The sequence below is a fragment of the Etheostoma cragini genome, chromosome 8, assembly GCF_013103735.1.
Source record: "Etheostoma cragini isolate CJK2018 chromosome 8, CSU_Ecrag_1.0, whole genome shotgun sequence".
Taxonomy (NCBI): Eukaryota; Metazoa; Chordata; class Actinopteri; order Perciformes; family Percidae; genus Etheostoma; species Etheostoma cragini.
In genome coordinates, this window is record NC_048414.1 from 3576481 (window position 1) to 3591426 (window position 14946).

Genomic DNA, 14946 nt, shown 5'->3' on the forward strand with positions numbered 1-14946 from the left:
TCTGTGGAATTAGAAAATTCAACAAAAAGCAAAATGAAGAAAGGTGGGGGGGGGGGCGGGGGGGCGGTGGGGGTTAGGTTAGAAAGGAACAAGGTTACCAGACCTTTGCAGCTACAGTAGCTATTGGCTCAAAGCTAAGTTAGTTGCTACTATCTATGCTACTAGATCTCTAACTAAACTGTTGACGGCCGAGTTGCATTGTGGGTAATGTACTGTAAGTGCCAGGCAATGCTCAGATTAACTAGGCTTGCTTATCTTAAATCCCAGGTTACTTCTCAAGCTTAAAATGGATGTGTTGACCAAAACAAATGACTGACTTTTTAAAATCTGTAAATCCACTCTTTAATTTTAAAACACTGCCTGCCTAATGAAACAACACAACTAAGTCCACATTACACATACAATATAATTTACTTTTTTACAATTTGTTTCTTTTTTCTGAATCAGATTTCAGCTGGTATTGGTGGACCTGTGTGATCTGATGCACTTGGTTCAATAACATTTATGACAAAATTGTATATCAGTCAATACCTGACCAGGTATTCTACCACACCAGAACAGTTGCCCCAAGCGTTCAGCCTACTTGCACGTCTCCAGTCCACGCTGTACAGCTCGCTCCATCTGAGCTGTGGTCGCTAACGAGACGTTGAGAAACGAACAGGCAGCTCTGGCATCAGTGAAGTTGAAGGTGTATTGTCCTCCTCCTTCTACAAGCATGAAGACTCCAGCAGCTCTGTGACTTTGAGGGACTGCAGCCACACATTCAAAAAGCATGCAGCAACAAAAACATGTCAGACTGTCAGCTTATCAAGAGTTCTGTCACTAAAAACATCAATTCGGGTCTAAATCGTATCACCAAGTGAGCTAGCCAGGTCCCCCGTTAGTGCCATAGTTAGATCACGCTAACCTACAGTACAGACTGTACTATAGTCTAAAGGAAATAGTCCAGCAGGTATTATAGGCCGCAGATTAACCTCTGGCACCGTGAGGACAAAAACAACAAAAGGTAATAATTAACATTTTCTACAATTTACTTGTCATATTTCATTATTGATTCATGATGGTTTTTCATGTTTATTTGGTGCTTTTTTTGGACTATGACCATAGAATACATTTTTGATTGTGACATGAAAAACAACTATAAAGAGTGCAGAAGATTATAGCCAAAGCGTCCTGATACTATCCATTTCAACATAAAAAGCTCATGCATTAAAGAACTACAAAAAAAAGAAGAAAATAAGTAGATGTTACACATTAATGCATTTAAATTTATTTCACACCAACAAAATGAAATACCAAAATGGTCCAGTATATGTGGTCTTAATGTGGTCCCCCACCTACACCAGAAACAAACAACGTACCTTTAATTAAACTGGAGTTTGATGCCAGCAAAAAAGCTGCAAAAGACAAAAGAAACAGAGTAAAAAACCCAAATCTTGCCATATTTGCTGTACAATTTGAGAAAACTGAAGCCGTTGAAGGTGAAGAACCAAATAAAGCGAACGCAAAAGAAAGAAGACGCTACGCAAATGTGATGAGGATGAGGCAAGGAAACAGGAAGCTGAGGTCAAATCTGCTTGATGCCCCCTTATGAGATAACACACACATCCTCGACTCTCAGTGTGTTTGATCCAAAACGTGGTTGTGTTTAGGTATCAAATCCCAGACATGTGACACATACAGCAGATTCAACACCAAACTAGTTAAAAATAAAAACAAATTGAGGATTTCCAGCACAGATTAAAGCAGGACGACGGAAATGTTTGCTGCCGTTTGAGTGAAATAATAATCCGGAGACAACATAAACTAATTAGCTAATTAGTGGTATTGTTTGTTTTTTAAAACTGGTGCCAAATACGGATAAAGAAATATACTAAAAAACTAGTTTTGTGGCTGAGAGTCTTTTTGCTTTGCCAGCATCTGTCCTCGGGACCTGGGACTCTGACAGGAAAAGTCAGAGAGGGAACTTCCTCTACATTGTTTCTCTGCGTTTTCTTTCCCTGTTTCTCTTTTTATTTACTTTTACTCCTCTTCTATTATCATTTCTATCTTTCCTGTGGTCCGTGAAACTGTGTCATTATTCCGTTATGTTTCTGCTGCATCACATTGTTCGTAGGCATAAAGGAAGAGTGTCCCCTCCTCTGGCGTTTGTGTACAGTACATAAAAAAATAACAACCAGAAACGACACGCAGTCGATAGCACTGCCGCTGACTTCAAACCTCTAATACTTGACATAGCGTGGACGTTATTGCCCTTATCTTTGCCACAAACTCGCTGGCTTGCATGAGCTGGCACATTTGATAAAATCCCCACATAAAGTTTGTATTACACTAAATAAGGAAATATTTTGTGTTTTAAGTGTTGTATGATCTATGCATTAACATAAATTCCCTGTTGTACATGCTAAATAAATATTGTGTTTTTGTTCTTTTACCTTTTATTGTAGACAGGCTATATACTGTATGCATTCATAAAACATACCCATTGACATGGCACGACGTATATGTTTAAACTGTGTTGGAAGGGCTTCTACACCATTTTTCAATTTGTGTTAATCATAATGTATATTAATGGACTTTTGAAGCTTTTGTTGGCTGAAATTAAGTGATGTAAACAGCATTCCCCAAAGAGCAAATCTCATCATCAATTCAGTTAATGCTTATTATTACATTATATTCCAGAAACCTTTGGATCAAAAAGCCTGCATGCTCCTCCAACCTGTGGACCCCTCAGCATAAGGTAACCTGAGCCTGGGAGTGACAGAGGCCTGTTACCACTTTGTTACAGTAGAGAAGTAATCTTCTCTGTTGGTCCGACGTATTTACAGCCACAGGCTGACAGCAAGGATGTTTTATTGTAGCGTGGTGCAGGGAGCTCAACATATTCCAGTGAGTACCGCGTGGATTATGGAGCTTCCTGCTTTCTGCTTCAGGCTGCAGCAGGGTCGACTGTAAGGGATACAGCGCTGTAACGCAGATAGCTGCAGGGGAAGCTAATTGGTCACACTTCCCTGGTCAGGAAGAGCGTTAGTCTCAATTCATCCGCGGGGGGAGAAACGCATAATCCAGTGATAAAAGTGTGACAGTTTTTTCAAGCAGCATAATTACAGAAAGTCGTCCTGGAGGACAAGAGGAGGCTGTAATTAAAACTTTTTTTTCGAGGTCACTGATCCAAAGCCAATTACAGGAATTATCCCTCCCAAAACTGTTAGATAATTTACTTTTGCTAAATGTCCATTTTTTCTCTTAGTCTTAACACGTTGTAAAAATATACATATATGTTCAGTTAATGAAGTTTATTATTGTTACTGTTGATTTAAGTGTTTTAGTGACTGTTATCCACCCATTGAGGAATGCTCTTTAGGAATGCCTCTCCTAATCCATACCAACATTCACCCAGCACTCAGTTGTCTCTGTTGGTCTCTGAGCAGCTCAGCTGCAGCACTTTGCCTTGCTAACTTAATGATTTGTTTTAGCAGTGTGTCATTTCCAATAATTATGCAATAATTATGATAGCATCATAGACTTTTTTTGGGATCATTGGAAACTTCTCTTAATTTAACAAAATCCGATTTAGATTTTTGGTCTGGTGCTCGCATCAACAGGACAAGATCATTTGACTCATATTGTCCTTCGCTTTGGCTGGGATTTGTTCAGGCTTAGGCACGAAAACTGCTAAGGTTTGGAAAAGATTGTGTGCAATGTTAAAAGAAAGCAATCTGACGGGAAACAGGATATGAACAGTGGTCCTCTGTCAAAGTCAAACAACTACATAATGACACCTTTTGCTTTCCGCACTTTTTAAAAAGCAAAGCAGTTGTGGGAAATGTCCCTCACCCATTGCCTGAAGCAATTATCTGACTGAAAAGTGATGCCAATTTTGTCAAAAACACACAAGATTTTCTTTCACTGCATCTTCCAGAGTTTCAGTCAGCACTAGGCCTGCTCCGGCCCTCTGTGCCCTGACTGCTCTGTAGATCTGAAGATCGGCTGTGGTGTCCAGGTCTGTTACCTTTTTTTCTTTGTGAGGTGCCCTCATACCAAAACAAAGAGACTGTGTGCCTCTGTTCCATGCAGGCTTGTTCTATTGTGTTACCCTATGAATAATAAATTATGCTCAGCTGGCGATAGGATCCACCCAGTGAGCTCGATGTGAAACTGAGAACTTCATTCACATCAGACATGACATTCTCAACACAAACTGGGAGCATCATCTGCTGTCAGAGCATCATTCCATTTACGATGAAGTGACATTTTGACAGAGCTGCGCTAATCTGGCTTTGAAAATGTCACTCAGAGCGAAATCCCACACCGACCTGCAGGCGGCTGGCTGTTCCTCGCTAGATGAAAGCTTGTACAAGTCTTTCTCCATGAGCAGCAGTAACGTTAACAGAGGCAGCCGGTTCGGGAACGGGACAGCGGAAGAGGTCAAAGGTCTTGCCAGACCGTCCAGGAGGCCCGTACGGGTGGTTAGGCCGGTCAGCGCCATCAGCAGCAATGGCTCCTTCCTTCAGATCAACCATCTGCAAGGAGAGCTGGTCAGAAAGAGGAAGGTAAGGAGGTAAAGAGGGGGAGGGGTTAGTCCTCAGGCTGTACAAGCATCCTGATAGATACTTTTAATTTAACCAATGATCTATAGGAAAATGATTGTACTTTTCATCCGTCATTTTAGAGGGGTAGGCTACTGTGCAAATATTACAACCACTCTACCTTTAGGAATGTTAGAGGAATGTCAACGTGAAGTGTAGAAGTGTAATACAGAATGATCCCATAGAAGAGAAAAGAAGGAAAGTTAGGAATAATACAGAATGAGATAAGTGCCTCGGTTCTGCCCACAGGACACAGTTCTGACATGACTCATCATTGCCGCAACCTGGTGTGACAGACCAAGTGAGTGCTAAAGAATTTATAGAGCAGTGAGGAGATAACTCGACCCCACTGTTGCTAGTAACGGAAATAAACAGTAAATGTCCAATAGATTATGTGCACCAACGCAGATTGTCAAATGACTGCTAGCTTGCTCCAGGCATAGATTTGACAGTCTGTCCCACACATGCAGTGTATATGTTAACCATGTGGTTTGTCTAATCACTTCATATACTTTATGTTTTCCCATGACATTGCACATTAGTTCTCTAGTAAATCTGGCCCACAGTGTTAGTGACATGAAGCACCGCTCTTGCATTAAACTTGGGCTTTGTGCACGTGCAACAGATGAGGTGATGGAAACCTTCACGAAAAAACACATGTCAAGAAACCTATACACTGTTTAGGGTTCATTCATAGTCAGTTATAGACAGTCCTCACTGCTGTGATGGATGTGAGAAAAAGCTACGCAACAGCTAACAGCTCCTTCTTATGGAGAACATGCAGAGTGAGTTCCAGGTTACTTCTTGATGGTGCTTTGATATTTCAACCTACCATTTTTTTATTTTTTTGTGATCAATTAAAAAAAAAAGTTATGTATTCAACAAAGAGGAAAGCTGGGAGGTAGGGAGACAAAACAACACATGCAGAAACAGACCCACACAATTACAAACATAAACAGACACACACACAGACAAACACAAGGCAAGGGACCAGTCACATGCCCAGGTAGAGGTCAAGGCTGTAGCATAAGGCTACCGCCCAGACCTCAATGAGTCAGCAATGATGGGCCAAGTGTCCAGGGTCCTTCCTGGCACTCCATGGATGTGTGCCGTAGAAAGTTCCATATCCAAGAGGTAAAGGGTCCATGCAAGAATAGAAAGGTCATGAGGTGGTTTATAAGGAGTTGCAATCATTTTCTTTGTAGCTGTGAGTCCAGCAAATACGGCACATTTGTTTGGTTGGTTGTTGTAGAGAGCTGAAAGGCTGACAGATCATTCAGAATCAAAACTATGACAGTAACAGGCACAGTAACATTAATCAAGGGGGAAATTTTGGATGCAATATTGTTCCAGAACTGACACACAGGGGAGCACTCCCAGAACATGTGAAGATATGTATCTTGGGATTTTTTGGGCAGAAAGTGCATAAAGGGCTGTTAAGTATTTTCATTTGGTGCACTTTCAGGGGTGAGATATGTCCTGTAAATGAAATAGTAGTGAACCAGCTGACGGTCTGAATTGCACGATACTTTTTTGGATGTTAGACCACACATCATGCAAGTTGAGATTGATACTCAGGCCTGGGCCATGTCAGGCACAACACAAGTCAGTAATGTACATTTTCCTTAGGAATGCGAGGATCTGAGAAAAGAAAACAAGTACTTGTCTAATGAGATCCATATGGAGCGGATTATGATGCGCACAGAGAATGAGCTGACCATGAGGAACCTCAGGAATCTGAACCAGGAGCTGCAGACTCAAGTCAAAGAGGTACACCCCAAACAATGGACATAGTTTTAAACAGTGCATCACTCAAGAGATGAAAAGGCCTGCCTCCTCCTGAGGACTGATCAAAATAAGGTATAGGTCTTCATAAAACACCAAGAATTGAATCAATAATATTAATAATACTTCATCACTAGATGTAGAATTAAATGGGGGGAAATCGCTGCAGAAGAGGCTGAGATATCCTGACTTGTAGTCTGGATGAGTCAAGACAAAAAAACACTGGATCCTACATTTACTGCCAGTAACCCAATATAACACTGATGATGATCTCGGATTAGGCTACTTCCTTTGATTTGACAAAGCTCTTCAGCAGCCAGAGAAGACATGCAACTGCTTTCACAGGCTTAGTAGCAAGTGCCTACTACAATAAGCGGAGGAAGTGACCCTTTAATACTAGAAGAAGGCAGCACTTGAGTTGAATAGTCTCTGATAGTAGTGATCTTACATACATGTATGAAGGAGTTTCATGTAGTACCAGGAAACTATATTAATTTATGCCACGTGGTACCTCACTGTGTTTGGAGTCGTATTACATCGAGAAACAAAAGGCAGGCCTCTACTGTTTCCTGACTAAGTCATTACAGTATACACCCACCTCTCTCCTTGACCCACATCAGCTGAAGCAGAAGCTGTATCAGAGCCAGCAGAGGGCGACTTTGTGCTCTAGAGCTGCAGACGAGGCGGAGGAGACCAGAGCGGAGGCGGAGAAGTCCAGGGCCCTAGCTGAGGCTCGGGCCCTCGGCTATCAGCGGGACAAGGAGACAGCAGAGGCCGACAGGAGCCGCATGAGTGAGGAGCAGCAACATCTCAAAAACGAGGTACACAGTTATACACTGATACTATCAGGTGGTCTGCACACTCCCCTTAATACAACTTGTCAGCAACAGAACAGAAAGAATTGGAGGCATCAACTAATGTAACAATAGTGCAACATGTAATGGGTATGCTCCTTGGGTGCTACATCATGACTCCATCAGGGTGGGATGTTACACTGAATGTAAAACAACAAGTCATTCCAAATTTCAGCAGGTTGCATTTTTGTGTGACCAAATTATGCAGTAGGCGAAGAAAGAGAGGCCCGGGGGGGGCTGGCAACTGCAAGTACACACGTGTGCCTGTGTATTATTCATAGTGTGAAAAAAATATACAAATAAACCAAAAGGTCATGAGTGATAATATTGTTCATACAAATCTCATGCAAAGTGTTTTTGAAACTCATGATTAAATGTCAGATTTAATTCTGGGTAATTAACTTTTGATCAATTACGTGTTGATTTATGTAATAAAAAATCAAGTTAATTTATTGCAACTGTAAGGAAGTGCATTTAAAGGTTGATACGGGTTATAGTCTATATTCTTCTTGATACCAACAAATCCAATAAAAAGACAAAAGCTTACAATTAAAGGTGCTTTAAGCAATGTTTTAGGCTACAACATTTGTTATCCCATACAGCAAACATCTCCTCACTATCCGTGAGCTGCCTAAACCCAGAACACAATGTAAAAAAACATGGTCTCTGTAGACGACCCAGGGTCTTTGAACGGCAACAAAAATAAACTGTGCCCACCTGCACCATGAAGCATCCGCAAACAGTGTTCCAGCGTTCCAGCCAATAACCGACAACAAGGATTTGGGGGTGGGGGGTTAGTGCGTGGAAGCACAGAAGGGAGCGGCGAGCTGGTCTCATTTTGTTTAAAAATACTTTGAACGTCAAGAAGAATTAACGTCACTCAACATCGCTTAGAGCACCTTTAATAGATCCCACTAACAAGTATCCTACTGTCTGAGTACACGGCCTGCTACATCATCCATCCTCATCCGTCTCTACCGCATTGTTGGTTTTGGTCTTTTCATGGGATTTGTTGACTATGAAAAAAATAAAAAATAGTGCCAGCCTTATTCTTTAAAACAACACAAGTTCAACAAAGCTAAAATGAGCAAAGCAGTTACACATGTGTAAGAACAAGCAACAGAGATATAGACCCACACAGGAACATAACTGATTGTGAAGTGCCTAACGCTAAAAAACATAGTAAACACAAATTTTCTGGTTATGTGTGCATTTAACACAAGAAGTGGGAGAGTGTTCATAATTGAGGGAAACCCTTTACATACCAGAAGTGTAACAGCCAACAGCTTTAGGTCAGAGGACTTCAAAGACCTCGATGAAACCTGAGGGTTTAGAAAGTCAAACTTTGATACAACTAGTAACATTTTAAAATCGATCGAACAGTGCCAGTGAAAAACCCATTACTTTCTCCAGATCATGGGGTGAGAGGAAACATTTAACAAATTATGGTCATGATCATTTTGTATTGATACGCAGAGCAATGAACTTCAGATGACATTTCCCAAACCGGATTGGATGGGGAGTATTTTTAGCCCAGATTTCTGATTAAGTTCTGTCTCTCTCTGTTACCAGCATCAATATCCCTCAATCAGCCAGGGCATCAACGGGATATAACATTATCAGGGGCCTGAATCAACTCAATTATGACCCATGACATTCGTTTGGCATCTGCCTTTTCTTCTCTGTAGAACACTGATCTGCAGCTTTTACTAGCAAAAGCAGAGAAGGGTTACTTTGAAAACCAGCTGAAGCTGGACCGGGTGTCAGGGGAGAAGCAGGCCCTGCTGCAGGAGAACAGGAGCCTGGAGGGAGGCCGAGATGAACTCCGACACAAGCTGAGACAGATTACAGAAGAAAATGTCCAAATTAAACAGAGGTGGGTATATTTCATGGGCACCTTGTCTATGTACCCAAAGTACAGTACATACAGAAAGTATTACATAAGTGTTTAGTTTGCAGATTAAAAAAGATCAAAACAGATTTGATTTTAGCAGAGATGATGTTTTCTTGATATGCCGTTCTAGTCTGGCTATCACCAGACTAAGACAAAGTCAATGGATTTGAGAGTGAACATTGGTCTGGGGATTCTGCTCTGTATGACTGAACGTAATTGGAAAGTCCTTCAACCAATCAGACCTGTGCTTTGGTGGCAGACTCTACAAAGTGGTCAATCACTTGGCATAGAAGTCTTCTTCTTTGCCCAGAAAAAGCACATTGAAAAAAGCAAGAGACCGGCTTTTTAAAAGTGTAAAGGCTACTGTAGCTGTAATATATACTTTGAACAGTGTGGTGCGTGAGAGTTGATGCAACATATGAGCTCAACGCTAGATGGGAGAAATTCTTAACATTGGACTTTTAAAGCTGCAATTATTACATGACAAAAATGAATCAAGAGGGGGCAGACCAATATTAGTAGCTGAGCTTCGAAAGAAAGCTGTGTGTTATCTGCAAAACAATGATTAGTGACCACACGTCAGAACGGTCAGCATGTGATGTATGAGGAAAACTAAATAGAACCAATGATAGAGCCCTGGTGTGCACCACATTTCAGCTGAGCATGGACTGTAGGATTTCATACTCTTTGCTACAAAAGCTGCAGTTAAACTCCCGCACACTGGACATTTATTTGCAACGTTTCAGTGCTAGACCGTAGTTTGTTTGCAACTGTTAACCTATTTATACCTCTTCTACGTACCTGTTTAATTAATTAGATACAAAAAGACTGCAGAAAAGATTATTTTTCAGTGTGTAACTACTATACAAAGTAGGGTGATAAGTTAAAAAAAAAACGTTTTAAATGAGTGAATATTGGTTTGCCAAACTAATCAGACACACAGTCGAAATGTGGACCGTAAATGTCTCTTAAAAAATGATAACAGCCAGGTTGAATGTCAAACCTTAATTTTGGGACCACCCGGAGCTGCATCATACATTATCTGGATAAGTACTTAACTCCATTTAAGCTCTACATTTTCAAAAACCAGAAAGGAATATATTCTCCTTCTGAATGTAAAACTGGAAGCATAAATTGTAAGATTAATGGAAGAACATCAGATGTGTTGGCGTCCGAAGCAGATGACGCTGCTAAAAGAGTAATGATCTTGGCCTTTGTTTGATGGAGATTTCCTGTCATGTTTTTTCAGCATTTTTGGGTATGTTTGACCTCTGAAAGCCCAGGAAAATGTCCAGAATAAATCTTAGTTTAGACACACTGTGAACATAACTGAAATTCAGATGTAAAAAAACAAAACAAATGAATGAATGATGAGGGCGTCCCTCCAGGGATGAAATCAGCCAGTCTCAGAGTGCTTGCAAAACATTTTCAGTGTCACATATTTCATTTTATATTTGGGAATGCAGAAGAACAACAAGAGCATGACTGGAGGATGGATATGCTGAGAAGAGATAAGGGAAGCTGGAAGTGAAGAAGGATAAAGAAAGATTTAAAGGGGGCAGCAGACGAAAAGAAAAGAGTAGAAACTATTGTTTTTGATCATCTTTTCGAAAGATGAATGTCAAGGAAGAAAAGGGCTGTTTGATTCTAAGATAAGTTTCCCAAGATACATGCAGGATTTCAAATACTCCCTTAAAAGTAGAAACCCACTAAATCACACACATCTTCACCTTCAGTTGAGCACAAGAGACAAATGGGGGAGAATGACTTAATCCAGATGTGTTTTGCTACTCTGGATTAATCCACACAGGCTACTGTAGACAAGCAATTGTAGTCATGAAGCAAACTTTAAAAACACAAGATTGCACTAAGGTTATTAACAAAGTAGAAGTTACAACACTGGAAGAAAGGTAAACTAAAATGAAAACAATGAGGAAAAGGAGAGTAATAGGGCCCAAAGAGTTAAACAAAAGAGCGAGTTTGTAAAACAATGTAGAAAATGGACTTGAAATCAGTTTCTCTGCAGTCTGGTGGTTAATTGGTGGTATTTTTGGATGTAATTTTAGTCTTGTTTTCACAGTGAGATGAATTGGAGGCGCAGAGCGATGGCGTCGGAAGAGGAGGGCAAAAAGGCCCACCAGGCTCAACAGGAGGCCGAGGCCGAGAGGCGTCTGGCTGAGAAGGAGCGGCAGGAGAGAACAGCCGAGTGTCTCAGCTGGAGGGAGAAGCACCAGGAGTTAGCCGAAAGGTTCAGAGCTCAGGAGGACCTGAAGGCTCTGAGGCAGAACAAAGCAGTAAGAAAGCACCCGTGACAGCCGTTCTTGTTCGTTACACCTCAGCACTGATCATGTTCTCTGGAGGAGATGAGATACGCAGCATCCAAGTGGTTATTTCTGTTGTATTTAAACCTTTTAATTGTACTTGCAAACAGCGTTGTATGAACCATCCGTGTTATTTTTAGGCACTTTGGTTGAAAGAAACACAAATTTCAGAGACAGTAACTTTGAAAAGGGGGTTGACCCGAGGACAACAGATGGGTTAAGCTTCATTTACACTAAAATCTGTCGTTCCACAATGACATTGTTGCATGGTAATATACTGTGTATACAGTATATATACATATATGTGGAAGCCCATTTCTGCCTGTAAATGAAAAAATATGGTGAAAACTGATTCTGTAAGTCAATACAATGAGAAACTTTCTCAAAATACTGATTTAGTAACTCAAAATAAGTCATACATTTTGGAAACTAATCATTATTTTGAAGTTTCTCATACTTTTGGTATACTAAGTCATTATGTGAGAGACAGTAATTATTTTGGGAATTTCTAACTATAAGCACTTACAAGATCTTTTTTCATCACATTGGCAGAAATTGGCTTCCATAGATTAGGTTAGGAGTGTGGTGTGTAGAAATGGACATTTCTTCAATTCTATTTTTTTGCCTGTGTTGTTAATACATATCAAAGGTACATTTTACATTTTGTTTTGAAACAGTGTCAAGCCAACATCAAGAGTTATTTCCTCTGCATGACAGAAAGCGATCAGAGGGTGAAAATTCTCAAAAATCAAGACGGCATGCCAAGACATTTCACGGTGAGATGACTCTACAGCTGTGTTCATGAAGTAATTTAATATGGCAAAACAAGAAAAAAATATAAAAAAGGACCAGTTATTATGTCATGGCATGTGATTTTGTTCAGGAGGGAGACCCTGTATACATCTCCACCCCTGAGTCCAGTCCTGAAGAGCCTGAAAGAATTCCATCCAGGTAACACTGTGGCCACAAGGGGGGCATGCAAATCAGCAGCCTTCACTAAACATGTTCTCTGGTGGACACCTTTTTATCTCCAAAATGTCAACTTTTCAAAAACAGTTAGTTGGATGACAGAACATTTTTATCCAAAGGCATGATTATCCAAAGTTTTTTTTTAATGCATTTGCTATGTAAATAATGGTCTCAACTTATGAGGGAATATTAGCCTTCAAACTATTTAAGAGCATGGAACCCACCAATCTTGGAAATGTGAGGTTTTCATATGACAAAATGTGAGGTACTTTAAGATGTGGCATTGACTTTTTTGATACCAAATACTAATACTGAGAAATAGGAATAAAACTGGTGGACAAACAAAACTGTGAAAGAATCTCTCCCTACAAGGGATTTATTGCATTTTTATGTACAAGAACCCACTCCATTTACAACATTTTTTTTTCTAAAGGACCATGTTCAGGGTCTCTGCCCCACACACGGGGAGGGATCTGGGCCCGAGTCACTTTGATGAGCTGCCCCCCTTTGGAGGAGAGCGGCCTGACTCTGCCCCTCCACGCCGGAGCAGGAAGGTGGTGGACTACTTCTGGATCCCTACAGATCAAGAATAATAAAAAATTAATGTTTTGTCATAGCAACGTTGCTTTGTTTGGTCATTACTGCAGACAGACATTTTTCACTTCATGAGTTACAGAGAAGAAAAATAATTGTTGGGGAAAATGCTGGGATGACATGAACCTCCAGGCCCTGGCCCACTCTGGCAACTCGCCAGCATGCAATTTATCACCATACGGCCTGAATAATCTCCCTGTGCCTCTACAGACTTGTGGACCGTAAACATCCCTAAACAAATGTTCCTATTTCTCTCATCTGTTTACTAAAAGCTTAAAATGAAAAGGTACATTATATATATATTTCTACCTCTGTAACTAGATTTCAAAAACTTTAATGTCAAATGTAAGTACTTTAAATCACCGTCAGTGCTTGAATTGGTGACGCACTAGGACTCGTACCTAATGCCAAAGGCATGTTTTTGCACCTTTTTCAACATTTTGTACATCACTTGTAAAACGTGACATCCAATCATACCTTGGCTTCTCACTTACCAGGGTGTGTGGTCAAGAACAGAGGGTCAATTGAATTTAAATAAAATGCAATACATAAAAATGATATACGTTTTGCGATCTTCTCGGATAGATAGATGAGATAGACACTGTAACGTATTGTTACGGTAACAAGCAGAGGTTGTGGTCATCTCAGATGTGAATGTGTTACAGTGTGAAGGATTTTGATGCAGAGTTTGAATATGTGAAGTTAAGCAGTGCAAATAAAAGTGAAGACTAGCTTTGGTGCTCATGTACTGGACTTTATTGACATTAAAGCAATAGGAGGTTCACAAAAATTTGGAATACCTTACAATATGATCCGAATCCACTATCCTATACATAAGCATGGCTTGTCTGCACAGTTGTCAAACTTATTTAGCAGTTGGACACATTTTAGTTTAAGATTAGTGGGGAGGGGGGTGGTGTATAAATTACAACCTATGTTAACGGTTTGCTTTCACTTTGCAAAGACAAGACAATAAAATTCATTTCTTCCATCTTGCACATTGGAGCATTCGAAATACACGGGCTGCTTTCACACGGTTACTCCGAATTCTGGGTGAGACAAAACTCCAAAAGCCCACCTTTCATTGTTTTTAAAGAGTATACTGAGCTGTCAAAGGAACAAAAACAAGCTTTTCTTTTGTTCTTGAATACTTAATAATTGTAAACCACGTGAAGCGTATTAGGAAAAGTCTGCTTTATTGTGCAATTAGGCCAGGACTAAATCAAAAAAACTTCTGCATCTGCTTGGGCTATATTAGGTTCTTCTTAGTAGATTTCATTATCCAAGCACAATAAACAAAACCAAAAAAAGCCCATCTTACTAAGAGGTAGAAATACAGGCAACTTTGAAACGTTACTGCGGTACACCAATGATTACAACTTCTTGCAATATAATATGAGGATCGTTGAATATTGCAACCACTCATCCAAGAAAGGGACAGATAACAAAAGAGGGAAATCACAAAGAAAGCAAGATGCCCATTATCAGCGACTACAAGAGCACTTTTATTTAATTAAAAAGCGGAAACGTATTTTTTAGTAAGCATAGGTTGACTAAACATACAATTCATTTTGAAATGTTTTGCCAGCTTATGCTTGGCTCTCACTTGTAGTGGCCCTTTCATCCATCATACCTTCTGAAACAAAATGCTGAATGTCACATATTGTCTGTTTTACTTTATAGATCCCTCTGCCGCTGTCTGGTGATTTGTAACCTCCCTTGATGTTTTGAATGATATCATGAGTGCGATGGAAGGGAATCCATGACTAGACCTTTTGGTAATAGTCTTTAAACTAACATCAGCGAAGATGACCACTCATTTGATCTATTTAGGGAGAAATCCTACATGTTCTTATATAGCCGTTTTCTACTGGGGAAGTTCCAATCAGTAAAAATTAAGTGGAAATGGAAAAAAACATCAAGTGGAAAAAAGAAAAAAA

General features: G+C 40.2%; 3 protein-coding genes across 3 annotated transcripts in view; 1 reads left to right on the forward strand and 2 right to left on the reverse strand.

The window, feature by feature from the left end:
• Positions 1-1511, reverse strand: part of lyve1b (lymphatic vessel endothelial hyaluronic receptor 1b) — a 4222-nt gene extending 2711 nt beyond the window's left edge. Inside the window, exons 1-2 of the mRNA XM_034878867.1 lie at positions 1362-1511; positions 584-749 (exon numbers count right to left, since the gene is read on the reverse strand). Of these exons, the coding sequence (XP_034734758.1) occupies positions 584-749; positions 1362-1443 (248 nt within the window). The 5' untranslated portion in view covers positions 1444-1511. The remainder of the gene's footprint in view (positions 1-583; positions 750-1361) is intronic.
• A 1311-nt stretch (positions 1512-2822) lies between these two features.
• The window catches only part of eif4g2b (eukaryotic translation initiation factor 4, gamma 2b), an 85352-nt gene continuing 73228 nt past the window's right edge, over positions 2823-14946 (reverse strand). Inside the window, exon 21 of the mRNA XM_034879028.1 lies at positions 2823-2835. Within this exon, the coding sequence (XP_034734919.1) occupies positions 2823-2835 (13 nt within the window). The remainder of the gene's footprint in view (positions 2836-14946) is intronic.
• Positions 8901-13021, forward strand: LOC117948916. Its single transcript, XM_034878869.1, has 5 exons — positions 8901-9104; positions 11203-11416; positions 12121-12219; positions 12327-12394; positions 12846-13021. Exons 2-5 carry the CDS (start codon positions 11207-11209, stop codon positions 13003-13005), a joined length of 537 nt encoding a protein of 178 aa, XP_034734760.1. The 5' UTR covers positions 8901-9104; positions 11203-11206; the 3' UTR covers positions 13006-13021.

What these genes read in the sequence shown, in the direction of transcription:
- LOC117948916 (XM_034878869.1), top strand. Translation starts at nt 11,207, where the DNA reads ATGAATTGGAGGCGCAGAGCGATGGCGTCGGAAGAGGAGGGCAAAAAG. An exon ending in CTCTGAGGCAGAACAAAGCA is followed by an intron (nt 11,417 to 12,120) that starts GTAAGAAAGCAC and finishes GTTTTGAAACAG; the next exon opens with TGTCAAGCCAACATCAAGAG. An exon ending in CCTGAAAGAATTCCATCCAG is followed by an intron (nt 12,395 to 12,845) that starts GTAACACTGTGG and finishes TTTTTTCTAAAG; the next exon opens with GACCATGTTCAGGGTCTCTG.